Raw genomic sequence first — 14,692 nt, 5'->3', positions numbered from 1 at the left:
TTTGGCCACAAGTGATGGTTCTGATCTTTCACCCAGGTGATCCTTGGCCACGTGAGCACGATTTCCTGTCAGCCAGCTCTGTCAGAGAAGTGCACACATAAAGGACAGGCCTGCCGGCCTCTGGGGGTCCTGGGGGTCTGATGTGCACAGGCAGACACCCCTACTTCCACACAGCCCCCCACAGTGAGTGGGTCCTGAAGCTTGTATTGTCAGCTCAGCTCAGTAGACACATACGTGGGAAAATACATATTTGATTTTTTTGTAGCTGGTGCTAATGAATCTGACTTGTTTTGCTTTCTTTAGGGGCATTACCGAGGCTCGTTTTGTTTATGTCTTTGTCCTTGGCATTCTGTTCACGGGCACCAAAGACTTGCTTAAATCTCAAATCATTGCTGCAGACTTCACGGCCAGGACTGTGGGCCTCTGGGAGATATACAGCGGCTTAGTTCTCCTGGCAGCACTGCTCCTCAGACCCCACAATCTTCCCGTCTTGGTGCTGAGCCTCGCAATCCAGACCATCATGACTCAGTTCATCTGGAGGCCCCTGAGGCATGACGTAGCTGAGGTCACTGTGATGCATTACTGGTTTGGTCAAGCATTCTTCTATTTTCAGGTAGGTTTTCATCATTATCATGGGTAGAAGACTATTAATTTTTATGTTGTTTATCTTTTAGTTTTTCTTTAAGAATATTTTACCATAAGCCAGGAAGTTTAGTGAAAGAACTATTGGCATGGCAAGGTGACTTATGCTTAAATCATGCATATGTTTATCAAATAAAGTACAGTTAGTTATTTAAGACAGGCACGCTTGGTGCCAGCATGCAGCTTCTCTGTGGGTCTACTTCCTACGGGCGGTCAGGGGAGTGAAGTGCTTGGCTCTGTCAGCTTGGCTGGTGACTGCTCTCCCTGCTCCCTGGCTCTCAGCACTGGGCGCTGCTGGGGCTCCCGCTTGGCTGTTACTCTCTTGGGACCCGTGCTTGTCGCATCTCCTCTTCAGTGTTGAGGAGCCCATAGAGGCAGACCCAGCCACCTCCAGGGTAGACCTCAGGGTGCAACTGTGTACTCGGGACTGCACTGGACAGGTGGACAGAGCATCCAGCTCCTGGCCCTGGAGGGACCAAGTTCCACCTCAGCCTTCAGCTCACCAGAGTCTCCCACTTGCCCCCGGTGGCGCAGCAGACCCTGCCGCCTCTTCAGGAAGGTGCCCATAGGCTCCCTGTGAACTGAACAGTTCTGCCCAACGCTGAGGCCTCAGTGTCAGGAAGACTGACTGCAGTCACGCCCCCAAGCAAGGAGACAGTCTCTGACGTTCTGTTTGCTTCTCTGCCGCATGTGGCCTCATCCCACAGCAGGACACGAAGCTTCCATGACAGTTTGTGATATTGGCACATCTCAGGCACTGCCCAGAGGCAGCCAGAGCACATGTGTCTGACAGCCACGGGTGCACCTGCAGCAGGCACTGTCAGACAAGCTGCAGGTCCCCAAGGAGCAAAACCAACGCCGGTCAGCCCTCACACGGCAGGCCCTATGACATGTCAGACGAGTGGGCAGCTGTGTGGCCTTAGGAGCACAGTGGGCCCCCGGGGCCTCTCTCATCTCCCCTCCCACAGCCCTTCCCTTGGGATGTCCTTTTCTCACTGTTGGGTTTCCTGGCAGGAGGCTCACAGGCTCACTGACCCTTTCCCCAGCCCTCAGCTCACCGACTCCTCATGGTACAGGGTCAGGAGCATGGTGCCCAGTTGGTATCCACAGCCCTCCATGGGCCCCTCAGTCTCTCTCTGCCTCTAGACCACCCCTTCTCCCCCAACCCACACACACAGCATCAGACTGTTGAGGACCTAGTGACCTAACGCAAGGGAAGCCCCAGAGTGTGCGGGCCACACCTTAGGCCAGCCCTCCCTGACCGCGGAGTCAGCTTTGGCAGCACCTCCAGCGACCGCCTGGGGTCAGAGCCACTTTTCTGTCGTCAGCCTGCCTCCCTTCGCCATGATGTTTGAGATTCTTGTTCTTCCTTCTCCTCTCAGCAGCTCCGAGGTCTCCTCAGTCTCTAGGGAGGGAATCATACAGTCAGGGAGAGCCCAGACGGACGTGAGCAGAGAGGGTCATGGGGAAGCTGCAGAAAGGAGGTTGTTGTCAAGGGATGAGCCAGCGGTGGACAGTGAACGCACGGGGAGTAGGCATGGCCTGAGATGTTTGGGGGTCGGCACCACCACCCAGTGATGGCCCAGGATGGCATACAGCCAGCGGAGGAGGCAGTGGGCTTCACCTAGCTTGGACCCATGTCCTTGGGCCATCAGGTAAAAAGTTCCTGGGAAGGGCCTTCACTGTGCTGGGACTTCACTGTGCTGGGACAGACATTTGTGCTGTCAGGCCTGTAAACAGCGCGAGTGTCTTAGAAAAGGCCACCAGCGTCAGTGAAGACTGAAAGGTGGGGGGCCAAACTTCGGGAGAGCCTCGCTTGGATTCAAATCCCCGCCCTCCCTGGTGGGACGAGCTGTCCTGTTAGTGGCCAGGATCTTGGGCCTGAGACTCCCTGACAGCAATGTCCTGCTGCTCCTGTAAGCCATGTGGCAACACCGCCCTTAACCCCTCAGACAGGGTCCCCAAGGAGGGAGGAGGGAGGTTGGTATTGTCTGCCTGAAGTTGACAGATAGAAGTTTGGGGCTTTTCACACTCCATCAGCAGACTTACATTGTATAGTTTCTCAAAGGTAAAAAACATTCCACTTGCTCCCCAAGCCTGGGAGTGAGGCAGGCAGGTAGAGGGCCAACATCCAGGGTCAGCCCCGGAGCCGGGAGTGAACGGGCAGCGGGCTCCTGGGGCCATGTCCCCACACCGGCTCTCGTGGGCCCTCGTGGCCGTGGTGCAGGACCAGCCGCGTCAGCACTGCTTCTGCCCTCGTCCAGGGAAACTCCAACAGCATCGCCACTGTGGACATCTCAGCAGGCTTCGTGGGCCTGGATGCCTACATGGAGATCCCAGCCATGTTCCTGACGGCATTTGCGACATACTCGGGGCCTGTGCTGTGGGCCAGCCACCTGGTGAACTTCCTGACCTCAGAAGCCAGCAGGTGAGGCTCCTCATCTTTAATCTGATGGCGGGTTGACTCCTGCTCCCAATAACTCAGAGGTCTTTTTCATCAGTTTTCTTTTCCTTAAATAAGAATGAACAGTCCACAGTGCGTGGCCAGCGTGGGGTGTGGGGCAGGTCTGTGAAGGGACAGCTCAGACCTCCCTGCTGGCTTCTTCTAGATCATACCAAATTGGGTCTCCAGATGGACAGGATGGAAAGCCCCTTCTCATCTCATCTAGCTGCTGGGGACCTGGTGGGCGCCCAGGGAGGGGGTGTCCACTGGGGATAAGAAAGTAGGAGTTCTCTCGTTCTCACAGGAGCTAGTTCTCACCTCCAGGGTCCCTGCTGGAGAGGGGAGCCTGGACGGTCCCAAGGGGCTCCCCATGGGGCTGTGACTCTGTCAGCCTGTCCTGCCCCCATGGAAGCCGGCGGTCACCAGCCCCAAAGGCTCCTTCCTATCAGAATGACGGGCCAGCCCACCATGCTGTCCTGCCCAGCATGACCATCCATCCATCCTTCCCCTCCCCGTTTACTCCACAGAGTTCCCACCGCCTCACATTACATGCTTCCTTCCTTGTTTCTACACCACTCCCCTCGGAAAGGGACTTCGTGAGGAAGGGCCTCCAGCTTCCGTCCACATGCTCACCTGGGTGCCCAGGCCACTTGGCAGTGTGCGGCCTGAGTGGTGTGTGGCAGCCTGCCACTGGGCCGCCCTCATCAGTCAGACAGGGTGCTGGTGTTGCTGCCGTGGGCTGTGGACCCCTGTGAGGTGCTGGAGTGGGAGGAGTGCAGTGTCTGTATGTCAGGGCTCCCTCAGCGCCTCTGAACCCCTCACATGCTCCCCTTCACACACTGGGCGGTTGTGATGGTCAGGAAGGCCCCAGGAGGACCCTTCCAGCCCAGGGGAAGGTGAGCTTCCTGTCTCTGCCTGCCTCGGCGCCCCCACTTCTCTACCCCAGAGAGTAACGCCTTACTGGGGTGACTGCTGACCCGACGTCTGAACCCCACTTCTTTGGCCTCCATCACGGGTTCTTCTCAGTCCCATAGGTTCACCCCCAGACCAGGTCCTGAGACACAGGCCTCAGGGAGCCTTGCCCTCCACCCCCACACTCGTGTCCCTGTGGACATTCAAGGTGAAGGTGAGCATCAGTGTGAGGCTGGCGGGACTCGAGTCGGACTTTGGGGAGGCTCCTGCCGAGGAGAGAGCTCCTGCTCTGAGGTCGCAGGCTTCCCGAGGACGGGAAGTCCCTTCAGGTGGCCTTTGGGACGTCTGTGGACAGACGTCCCCCAATTCGCAGCCACTGCTGGTCTGGTCGTCCGCGCCTGAGAGCCGGGTGCCTGCCGGCGGCCGTGGAAGGACATGGGGTGGGTGTGTGGCCTGGGATGCCCTTCCATTATTCATACTGCACGTGAACCCTCCCTGGCTATGAGATCGCCCCTGAGCTGTGGGTTTGGTTGGGAAAGGAAGCTGGCAGGTCCCTTCACACATCTGGACCGTGAGCAGGTGAGGTGGGCACTCCCTGCCCTGGAGGGCTGCCTGCTGTGGTACCTGCTCGGCACACACCACGTCTGTGACTGCAGCCAGCCAAGCAGGTGGGCAGGGCAGGTGAAGGCCAGGCTATGAGAGCCCAGTTGTCTGTGAAGAGCAGCTTCCCTGGAGCTAAAATCACGGCTTGATTTTCCTGGCCCTTGACATCTGTTACACTTGTATTGGGGAGAAAAAAAAGATGTTAGCATGTTTTTTAAGTGAGTTGAAAGCATTTTAGTCAGTTGGGGAGTGTTGTATATGTTTTCCCTAATTAAGGAATGTTCTCTTTTATTTTAGAAAAGGTTTTTCTCCTTCATTTTCAGTCAAGTTTCATGCATTGTTTCTGTCTTTATTTTTCCAGTAAAATCAGAAAACTATAATCAGACTAAAGTGGTAGAAAAAGAAAATGTCTTTTCTTTTTTGATTCCTGGGTCAGGAAGATCCCCTGGAGAAGGAATGGCAGCCCACTCCAGTATTCATGCCTGGAGAATCACATGGACAGAGGATCCTGGGGCGCTGCTGTCCATAGGGTCGCAAAGAGTTGGACACAACTGAGCAGCTAACGCTTTTTTTTTTTTTAAGAGGGAGATGATTTTTCTAAATTTTTTATTTTTTGTATTTTTGGCTGTGTCTGGTCTTAGTTGAGGTACATGAGCTCTTCACTGCAGCGTGCGGGCTCCTCTCTGACTGTGGCACATGGGCTCTGTAGTTTTCTGCAGGCAGGCTCTCCAGTTGAGGTGCGGGGTCTTCCTACCCTGCAGCATGTAGGATTTTAGTTCCCCAACCAGGGATCTAAGCCATGTCCCCTACATTGGAAGTCTACATTCTCAACCACTGGGCCACCAAGGAAGCTCTGAAAATGTATTTCTAATGGCTCAAAAACTAGGCCATGGGTAGACCGTGCACCTCTACTGAGGAGCTGGCATCTGTTCTGGAGCTTAGCAGTGGGGACAGACAGCCTAGCTGCAGGGCCTCCATTCATCCCCTCAATTGCAAATTATCTTATGCTGAGGTTTTACAGGAACTGCCTCCTCACTGGGGCTGTCACTGTGGAAGGAACCCAGTCAGAGTCTCCACATGGGTCACGTTCCCCATCCATGACGTTGAAACCCAAGCAAGGCAGTGTCCTGAGTTTCCCTACCTCCCTGTCGGGTCGAGAGGGCCATGGGGTCGGCAGGCGCCCTCTGAGCACAGATGCCCTGGCACCCCAAGAGGGCAGCGGAACCGAGGCCTGTCCACCAGGCCCATCTCCAGGGGTTTCCTAGGCTGGGTGTTGGGGCCGAGGCCCCAAGAGGGGAGAAGGCGATGCCTCAGGCCCAGCTCTCCCAGAACCCCTGCCTGAGGGACTGGATCCCAAGTGGAACACAAGGCTGGGCTTGAGGACTCACTCCAGGGCTTGTGCTCTGGTGATTACATGTGTATTCATGACTTACACGATCCAGAGTGGCATGCTCTAATGCATGTTTCCCTTTTTGTTGACAGCGGCTCGGCACTGAGTCATGCTTGCTTCTGCTACGCGCTCATTTGTTCTATTCCAGTTTCCGTCTATATCATTTTGGTGACGTCCCTGCGTTATCACTTATTTATATGGAGTGTGTTTTCTCCAAAACTTCTCTATGAGGGAATGCATCTACTCATCACAGCTGCTGTCTGTATATTCTTCACAGCCATGGACCAAACCAACACAAAGTCTTAGACGGAGCTATTAAGACACTGGAAAAATTATATATTTTTAAACTCTTTTGTTTACTTCATGGGTTTGTGTCATGAAGGATATCTGTTTAAATGCAAGATTATTCTTTAAAAAAAAGATGTTAATTCTATAAGGTTGATGAATAGCTTCAATTTCTTTGATTACTATACTTGAATTTAGATTGAGTAGTAAGTAGTTTAAAAAGCTCATTTTAAAATACTTGGTTTGGATATGCATCATATTTCCCTGTTGACAATCACTCTGGGAACTTCTGAGCTTTAAATTTCCTCTGGATAAGTTACCCGAATATATGTGTTTAAATTGAAGAATACAGTTTCCAGATTTGTTAGTGTCCAGGGATTCTGTGGGACGAGGCTCACACGCTGCCAGGGTCCCCTTGCAAAGCTCAGGGCCTTTATGATCCAGGAACCACCAGGGGTCCCAGAAGCTTGGGTTTATGTGGGCTATACCTGTCAGCATTTATGGCATTTAAAATTAAAACTAAGACATTTAAAATAAATATATTCAATTAAAAATAAAGATATAAATCATTTGCGACACCAAGTACTGTAGCCCACCAGGCTCCTCTGTCATGGGATTCTCCGGCAAGAATACTGGAGTGGGTTGCCATTCCCTTCTCCAGGGGATCTTCCCGACCCAGGGATCGAACCTGGGTCTCTCACATTGCAGGCAGATTGTTTACCATCTGAACCACCAGGGAAGCCCCTATTGCATGTTAATATACCATTTTAAAGAAAAATAAAGGAACCAGTGCTGAATATTCATTGGAAGGACTGATGCTGAAGCTGAAGCTCCAATACTTTGGCCACCTGACTTGAATTGCTGACTCATTGGAAAAGACCCTGATCCTGGGAAAAATTGAAGACAGGAGGAGAAGGGGGCAACAGAAGATGAGAGGCTTGGTTGGCATCACCGACTCAATGGACTTGAGTTTGAGCAAACTCCAGGAGATAGTAAAGGACAGGGAAGCCTGGCGTGCTGCAATCCATGAGGTTACAAGAGTCAGACATGACTGAGCAACTGAACAACAACCAGGATGGAGGCTTGTTACAAGGAGAACCAGCCCGGTTATTAGAGAGCTGGAACTTTCAGGCCTGCCCCCTGATTCCTGGTGAGTCAATCACTATTGACCAGTGACTTAGTCAATCATGACTATATAATGAATCCTCCCATAAAAAAAAAAAAGTGCTTTCTTACCCTTTTTGAGAATTCCCAAGTCAGGGAACCAGGAAGGTTCTATGTGCCAGCATGCTGGGCCCTCAGCTCCACAAAAAAAAAGAAGGCCTTTGTTCAGGACTTTGCCCTGCCTGTCTGTTCATCTGCTTCTTAATTCATATCCGTTAATTTTCTTTCATAGTAAGTCACTAAACTAGTGAGTAAACATGTTTCCCTGAACCCTGCCAGCTATTCTATCCAATTAGGGGGATGCCAGAGGACAGGCTCTTGGACGCCTCTGAGGACAGTCAGTTAGTCAGAGGCATGGGCAGCAACCTGGCCCTGGGTTTGGTGTTGTCGAAAGTGGAGGCTGGGATCTGATTCTATCTCTGGGTTGATAGCATCAGGACTGAGTGGGATTCATGGATTCCATACTGCCACAGAGAGCTGCTTGGTCAGGAGAAGCCTCCACATGCAGTCATTGGAACTGGGTCCAGCAACTCTTCTCAGTATGAGACCATTGAGTAAGGTTAAAAATGTGTACCCCTATGTTAGTAGCAGCACTGTTCACAATAGCCAAGACACGGAAGCAATCTGAATGTCCACCAAGAGATGAATGAATCAAGAGGATGTGGCACATACACACAATGGAATATTACTCAGCCATAAAAAGAAATGAATTTGACTCCATTCTAGTGAGGTGGAAAGAACCTAAAGACTTATACAGAGTGAAGTAAGTCAGAAAAATAAAAACAAATATTGTATATTAATGCATATATACAGAATCTAGAAAAATAGTACTGGTGAACCTATTTGCAGGGAAGGAATGGAAATGCAAATATAGAGATGGACTTGTGGACACGGTGGGGGAAGGAGAGAGTGGGACGAATGGAGAAAGTGGCATCAACATATATACACTATCATGAGCACTGGTGAGAAGTTGCTGTAAAACACAGGGAGCCCAGTCTGGCACTCTGATGACCTAGAGGCGTGGGATGGGAGAGGGGAGGGAGACTCAACAGGGAGGTGAGATATATATCACTGGAGAAGGGAATGGCAAACAACTTCAGCATTCTTGCCTTGAGAACAGTATGAAAAGGCAAAAAGATAGGACACTGAAAGATGAACTCCTCAGGTCAGTAGGTGCCCAATATGCTACTGGAGATCAGTGGAGAAATGACTCCAAAAAGAATGAATAGATGGAGCCAAAGCAAAAACAACACCCAGCTGTGGATGTGACTGGTGATGGAAGCAAGGTCTGATGCTATAAAGAGCAATATTGCATAGGAACCTGGAATGTTAAGTCCATGAATCAAGGCAAATTGGAAGTGATCAAACAAGAGATGGCAAGATTGAATGTCGACATTTTAGGAGTCAGCAAACTAAAATGGACTTGAATGGGTGAATTTAACTCAGATAGCCATTATATCTACTACTGTGAGCAAGAATCCGTTAGAAGAAATGGAGTAGCCATCATAGTTAACAAGAGTCCAAAATGCAGTACTTAGATGCAGTCTCAAAAACGACAGAATGATCTCTTCGTTTCCATGACAAACCATTCAGTATCATGATAATCCAAAGCTATGTCCCAACCAGTAATGCTGAAGAAGCTGAACGATTCTATGAAGACCTACAAGACCTTTTAGAACTAACACCCAAAAAAGATGTCCTTTTCATTATAGGGGACTGGAATGCAAAAGTAGGAAGTCAAGAAACACCTGGAGTAACAGGCAAATTTGGCCTTGGAGTACAGAATGAAGCAGGGCAAAGGCTAATAGGGTTTTGCCAAGAGAATGCACTGGTCATAGCAAACACCCTCTTCCAACAACACAAGAGAAGACTCTACACATGGACATCACCAGATGGTCAACACCGAAATCAGACTGATTATATTCTTTGCAGCCAAAGATGGAGAAGCTGTATACAGTCAGCAAAAACAAGACCAGGAGCTGACTGTGGCTCAGATCATGAACTCCTGATTGCCAAATTCAGACTTAAATTGAAGAAGGTAGGGAAAACCACTAGACCATTCAGGTATGACCTAAATGAAATCCCTTATGATTATACAGTGGAAGTGACACATAGACTCAAGGGATTAGATCTGGTAGACAGAGTGCCTGAAGAACAATGGACAGAGGTTCGTGACATTGTACAGGAGACAGGAAGCAAGACCATCCCCAAGAAAAAGAAATGCAAAAAAGCAAAATGGCTGTCGCAGGAGGCCTTACAAATAGCTGTGAAAAGAAGAGAAGTGAAAAGCAAAAGAGAAAAGGAAAGATATACCCATTTGAATGCATAGTTCCAAAGAATAGCAAGGAGAGATAAGAAAGCCTTCCTCATTGATCAGTGCAAAGAAATAGAGGAAAACAGTAGAATGGGAAAGACTAGAGATCTCTTCAAGAAAATTTGAGATACCAAGGGAACATTTCATGCAAAGATGAGTTCAATAAAGGACAGAAATGGCATGTACCAAACAGAAGCAGAAGATATTAAGAAGGGGTGGCAGGAATACATAGAAGAGCTGTACAAAACAGATCTTCATGACCCAGATAATCAGGATGGTGTGATCACTGACCTAGAGCCAGACATCCTGGGATGTGAAGTCAAGTGGCCCTTAGGAAGCATCACTATGAACAAAGCTAGTGGAAGTGATGGAATTCCAGTTGAGCTATTTCAAATCCTGAAAGATGATGCTGTGAAAGCACTGCACTCAATACGCCAGCAAATTTGGAAAACTCAGCAGTGGCCACAGGACTGGAAAAGGTCAGCTTTCATTCCAGCCCCAAAGAAAGGCAATGCCAAAGAATGCTCAAACTAGTGCACAATTGCACTCATCTCACACACTAGTAAAGTAATTCTCCAAGCCAGTCTTCAGCAATATGTAAACCGTGAACTTCCAGACGTTCAAGCTGATTTTAGAAAAGGCAGAGGAACCAGAGATCAAATTGCCAACATCCACTGGATCATCGAAAAAGCAAGAGTTCCAGAAAAACATCTGCTTTATTGACTATGCCAAAGCCTTTGACTGTGTGGCTCACAATAAACTTTGGAAAATTCTGAAAGAGATGGGAATGAATGCCAGACCACCTGACCTGCCTCTTGAGAAGCCTATATGCAGGTCAGGAAGCAACAGTTAGAACTGGACATGGAACAACAGACGATCCAAATAGGAAAAGGAATATATCAAGACTGTATATTGTCACCCTGCTTATTTAACTTATATGCAGAGTACATCATGAGAAACACTGGGCTGGATGAAGCACAAGCTGGAATCAAGGTTGCAGGAAGAAATATCAGCAACTTCAGATATGCAGATGACACCACCCTTATGGCAGTGTCATAAGGGTGACACCTTTTGACAAAATGTCATAAGTGAAGAAGAACTAAAGAAAGTGAAGAAGAACTAAAGAGCCTCTTGATGAAAGTGAAAGTGGAGAGTGAAAAGTTGGCTTAAAGCTCAACATTCAGAAAACTAAGATGATGGCATCCGGTCCCATCACTTCATGGCAAATATATGGGGAAACAGTGGAAACAGTGGCTGACTGTATTTTGGGGGACTCCAAAATCACTGCAGATGGTGATTGCAGCAATGACATTAAAAGACGCTTGCTCCTTGGAAGTAAAGTTATGACCAACCTAGACAGCATATTAAAAAGCAGAGACATTACAACAAAGGTCCATCTAGTCAAGGCTATGGTTTTTCCAGTAGTCACGTATGGATGTGAGAGTTGGACTATAAAGAAAGCTGAGTGCCAAAGAATTGATGCTTTTAAACTGTGGTGTTGGAGAAGACTCTTGAGAGTCCCTTGGACTGCAAGGAGATCCAACCAGTCCATCGTAAAAGAAATCAGTCCTGAATATTCATTGGAAGGACTGATGCTGAAGCTGAAGCTCCAATACTTTGGCCACCTGATGTGAAGAGCTGACTCATTGGAAAAGACCCTGATGCTGGGAAAGATTGAAGGCGGGAGGAGAAGGGGACGACAGAGGATGAGATGGCTGGATGGCATCACTGACTCAATGGACATGAGTTTGAGCAAGCTCTAGGAGTTGGTGATGGACAGTGAGGCCTGGCGTGCTGCAGTCCATGGGGTTGCAACCAACTAAGTCAGACACAACTGAGCAACTGAATTGAACTGATATATATATATATATAATTATGGCTGATTCAAGTTGTTATACAGCAGAAACCAACACAACATTTTAAATATTTAAAACAACAGACATTTTTTTAAAAAGAATGAAATGATGTTATTTGCAGCAACATGGATGAAACTAGAGATTATCATGCTAAGTGAGGTAAGTCAGACAAAGACAAATACCATATGATATCACTTACATGTGGAATCTAAAATATGACACAAATGAACTTACTTACAAAACAGAAATAGACTCACAGACATAAAGAACAGACTTGTGGTTGCCGAGTGGGGGCAGGTGGGTGGAGGAGGGATGGACTGGCTGTTTGAGATTAGCAGATTCAAACTCCTATATATAGGATGAAGAAACAACAAGGTCCTACTGTAGAACACAGGGAAGTGTATTCGATATCCTATGATAAACCGTAGTGGAAAAGCATATAAAGAAAGAATATGTATAACGGAATCACTTTGCTGTACAGCAGAAATTAACACAGTGTTGTAAGTCAACGATATTTCAATTTTTAGAAAACATGCAGGCAACACTATAATGTGCACAGACACATACTTTTGTTGTGGAAGCACAAAAGCACTCCAGGTGTGACCTACGATGAGCAAGAGGTAAGGGTAACCCAGATGGTGAGGGGGTGTCACCTTGCACCAAGGCCACAGAAGCAGGGCCCAGAACCAAGGCCATTTCCAGAACTTACTGAAACCCTTTGTAACCATTGCCAAAAGTACCCTCGATCATCACTTAACAGGCTTCCTAACTCCAAAATAGGCAAAGAGGCCCAATCCAGTAGTCACCATATAATGCCCTAACCCATCACTTAATGCCACCCTTCCAGCAGGAATTTTTTTTTTGTCTTGAGGCAATAAAAATTGGCTACTAACCCATGAAAAGGGCTTCCCTCATAACTCCGTTGGTAAAGAATCTGACTGCAATGGAGGAGACCCCAGTTCGATTCCTGGGTCAGGAAGATCCACTGGAGAAGGGCTAGGCTACCCACTCCAGTATTCTTGGGCTTTCCTTGTGGCTCAGCTAGTAAAGAATTCGCCTGTGAGGCGGGAGACCTGGCTTCCATCCCTGGGTTGGAAAGACCCCCTAGAGAAGGGAAAGGCTACCCACTCCAGTATTCTGGCCTGGAGAATTCCATGGGCTGTAGAGTCCATGGGGTCGCAAAGAGTCAGACACGACTGAGCACCTTTCACTTCACAACCCATGAAAAGCATCAGCTCTCCCTGGCCTGTCAGGAGGTCGGCTGCTGTGCTCTCAGGGCCCTCATTGTCTCTGCTGTCTGCTCTCAATAAACTCAGTCCTTTCTTAAATGCTCTGTGTCTGTAAACTCTTTTCCAACCTGAGCTTGGACTGCCATGACACTAAGTTAGACCACTCTGCAGCAACTCACCACCGCAGCTATCAAGTCTTTGAATGGCGGCCGGTCTACTTTGAGATGTGCCTTATGTATAATATACAACCAGATTTCTGCACTTAGTATGGAAAAGATATACAAAAATCTCTTTACCCTCCCGTCTCCCAAGAGTGGCACTTGCGTTTGCATCAGGGCAAGTGACAGGATGGAGCATGGGGCACCCTCTGAAATTCCCGACATCCAGTCCCCGGGGTGGCCACTGAATGAACACAGAGATGAATTAGCATAGGCTGAATTGACAGCCCTGGTGACCGGCATAGGGGCGGGGCCCCTCAATGAAGAACAAGAAGAGGCTGAGTTTTGGCAAAAGTCTGAGTTTAGGGTCCTAAGGGACCCTGAGGAGGGCAGTGAGCAGGCTGTTTGCTGAAAGCACAGAGGTCTGCAGAGAGCTGGAGGTTGCTACATTGCCAAACCTGGGCTCACAAAACTCCTACAAATGCCACTTGAAAAAAGAGCCTTGGTCCCACTTGTGGCTAGAACAAGGCAAGGGGTCCAGGCACAGTGAAGAACTGAGTTCAGACCCCTGTTCTCACACCAGCTCCATCCCAGGCACACAGCCCATTCCCTAAGCTTAGGTTTTCCTACCTTTGAAGTACTGTTTCCAGGATTAAGGGAGGCAGCAATCTTAAAGTGCTTGTCACACAGGGCCTGGCCCATAAAGAGCTCGCAACACAAACTAGCCATTGGTCAGATGACACCACACTGACAGAGATGGTGGTGGGCATAGGATTCAGGCTGGTGTGGGCTTGGGCAAGGCTAATTGGTTGCTCAGGTGAGGGTGGGGTTTCAGGAAACTCCTGGAGCTTTTCTCTGCCTCCAGGAAGGGTTGGTGATGGCAAGAGGTGAAGGAGGCAGGAGGTGGCAGAGCTTACAGCTCTGGGCGGCTCCACGGTGGTAGACGAAGGAGAACTGAAGTCTTGCATTTAAGGAAAAATAACCTGAGCTACGCTCAAAGGCAGAAGGGGCTCCTGGGGCTAGCCCACTGCACGGGAGCAGGGGGCACTGCCTCCAAGGCCGATGGTTCAGACGGCCCTGCAGGTGCACTTGGAAGAGGCTCCCAGCAAAGATGATGTCCCAGCAGGGCCAGGACACGAGATGGGGGTGAGGGTCCAGGGATGGACACAGGTGTTGAGGGGACTGTGTGAGCCAAGGCTGGGAGGAGAAGGAGCAGGTGGAGAAAAAGTCCTTAAAATGAGCAAAGTTGAGGCCACTGCTGAGTCTACGCTGCCCCAGGCAGAGAGACCCCTTGAGAGAACATAGTCTTGGGCCTTTCACTGGATGAGAGTGGAGTCTCCAGCGGAACTCTAGCCTCTGACACAGAGGCCACGCCTACCCCCACCTCCCCAAGCTGCTGAGAAGAGGAAGTAACGTGCCAGGCGGGATTTATGAAATAACACAGTCACTGGCGCTCTTATATGCAAACGTTTGCAAATATGCCAAATGTTCAGAAATTTTCCCCCTTTGGGTGATTAATCTCACTGTTTCAGCTTTTTTTTAATGTTCATCTGACAGATGGCAAGGGCACCACCAGCTTCACCCCTGCGCCCTGGCTCAGAGAAGGGGTGCCCTCCCCGGGTATCCTCAACAGCTGGCCCCAGGCAGGAAGGAGGGCACAGACCACGCACCAGAGTTCTGTACCAGGTTCAAAAGT

General features: G+C 49.3%; 1 protein-coding gene across 12 annotated transcripts in view; it reads left to right on the top strand.

The window, feature by feature from the left end:
• PIGG (phosphatidylinositol glycan anchor biosynthesis class G (EMM blood group)) overlaps window positions 1-8,351 on the top strand; it is a 42,494-nt gene extending 34,143 nt beyond the window's left edge. For 3 of the 12 annotated variants that reach the window (XM_055589347.1, XM_055589349.1, XM_055589346.1), the window contains 3 exons: window positions 304-613; window positions 2,907-3,070; window positions 6,083-8,348. In XM_055589347.1, coding sequence (XP_055445322.1) covers window positions 304-613; window positions 2,907-3,070; window positions 6,083-6,296 — 688 coding nt within the window. In that variant the 3' untranslated portion in view covers window positions 6,297-8,348. The other 9 variants (XM_055589353.1, XM_055589352.1, XM_055589354.1 and 6 more) reach the window with 8 other exon arrangements.
• Window positions 8,352-14,692: the final 6,341 nt, after the last annotated feature.

Source organism: Bubalus kerabau, chromosome 7, assembly GCF_029407905.1.
Source record: "Bubalus kerabau isolate K-KA32 ecotype Philippines breed swamp buffalo chromosome 7, PCC_UOA_SB_1v2, whole genome shotgun sequence".
Classification (NCBI taxonomy): domain Eukaryota; kingdom Metazoa; phylum Chordata; class Mammalia; order Artiodactyla; family Bovidae; genus Bubalus; species Bubalus kerabau.
The sequence above is the reverse complement of the archived record's forward strand: the minus strand, read 5'-3'. Positions and strand labels throughout refer to the sequence as shown.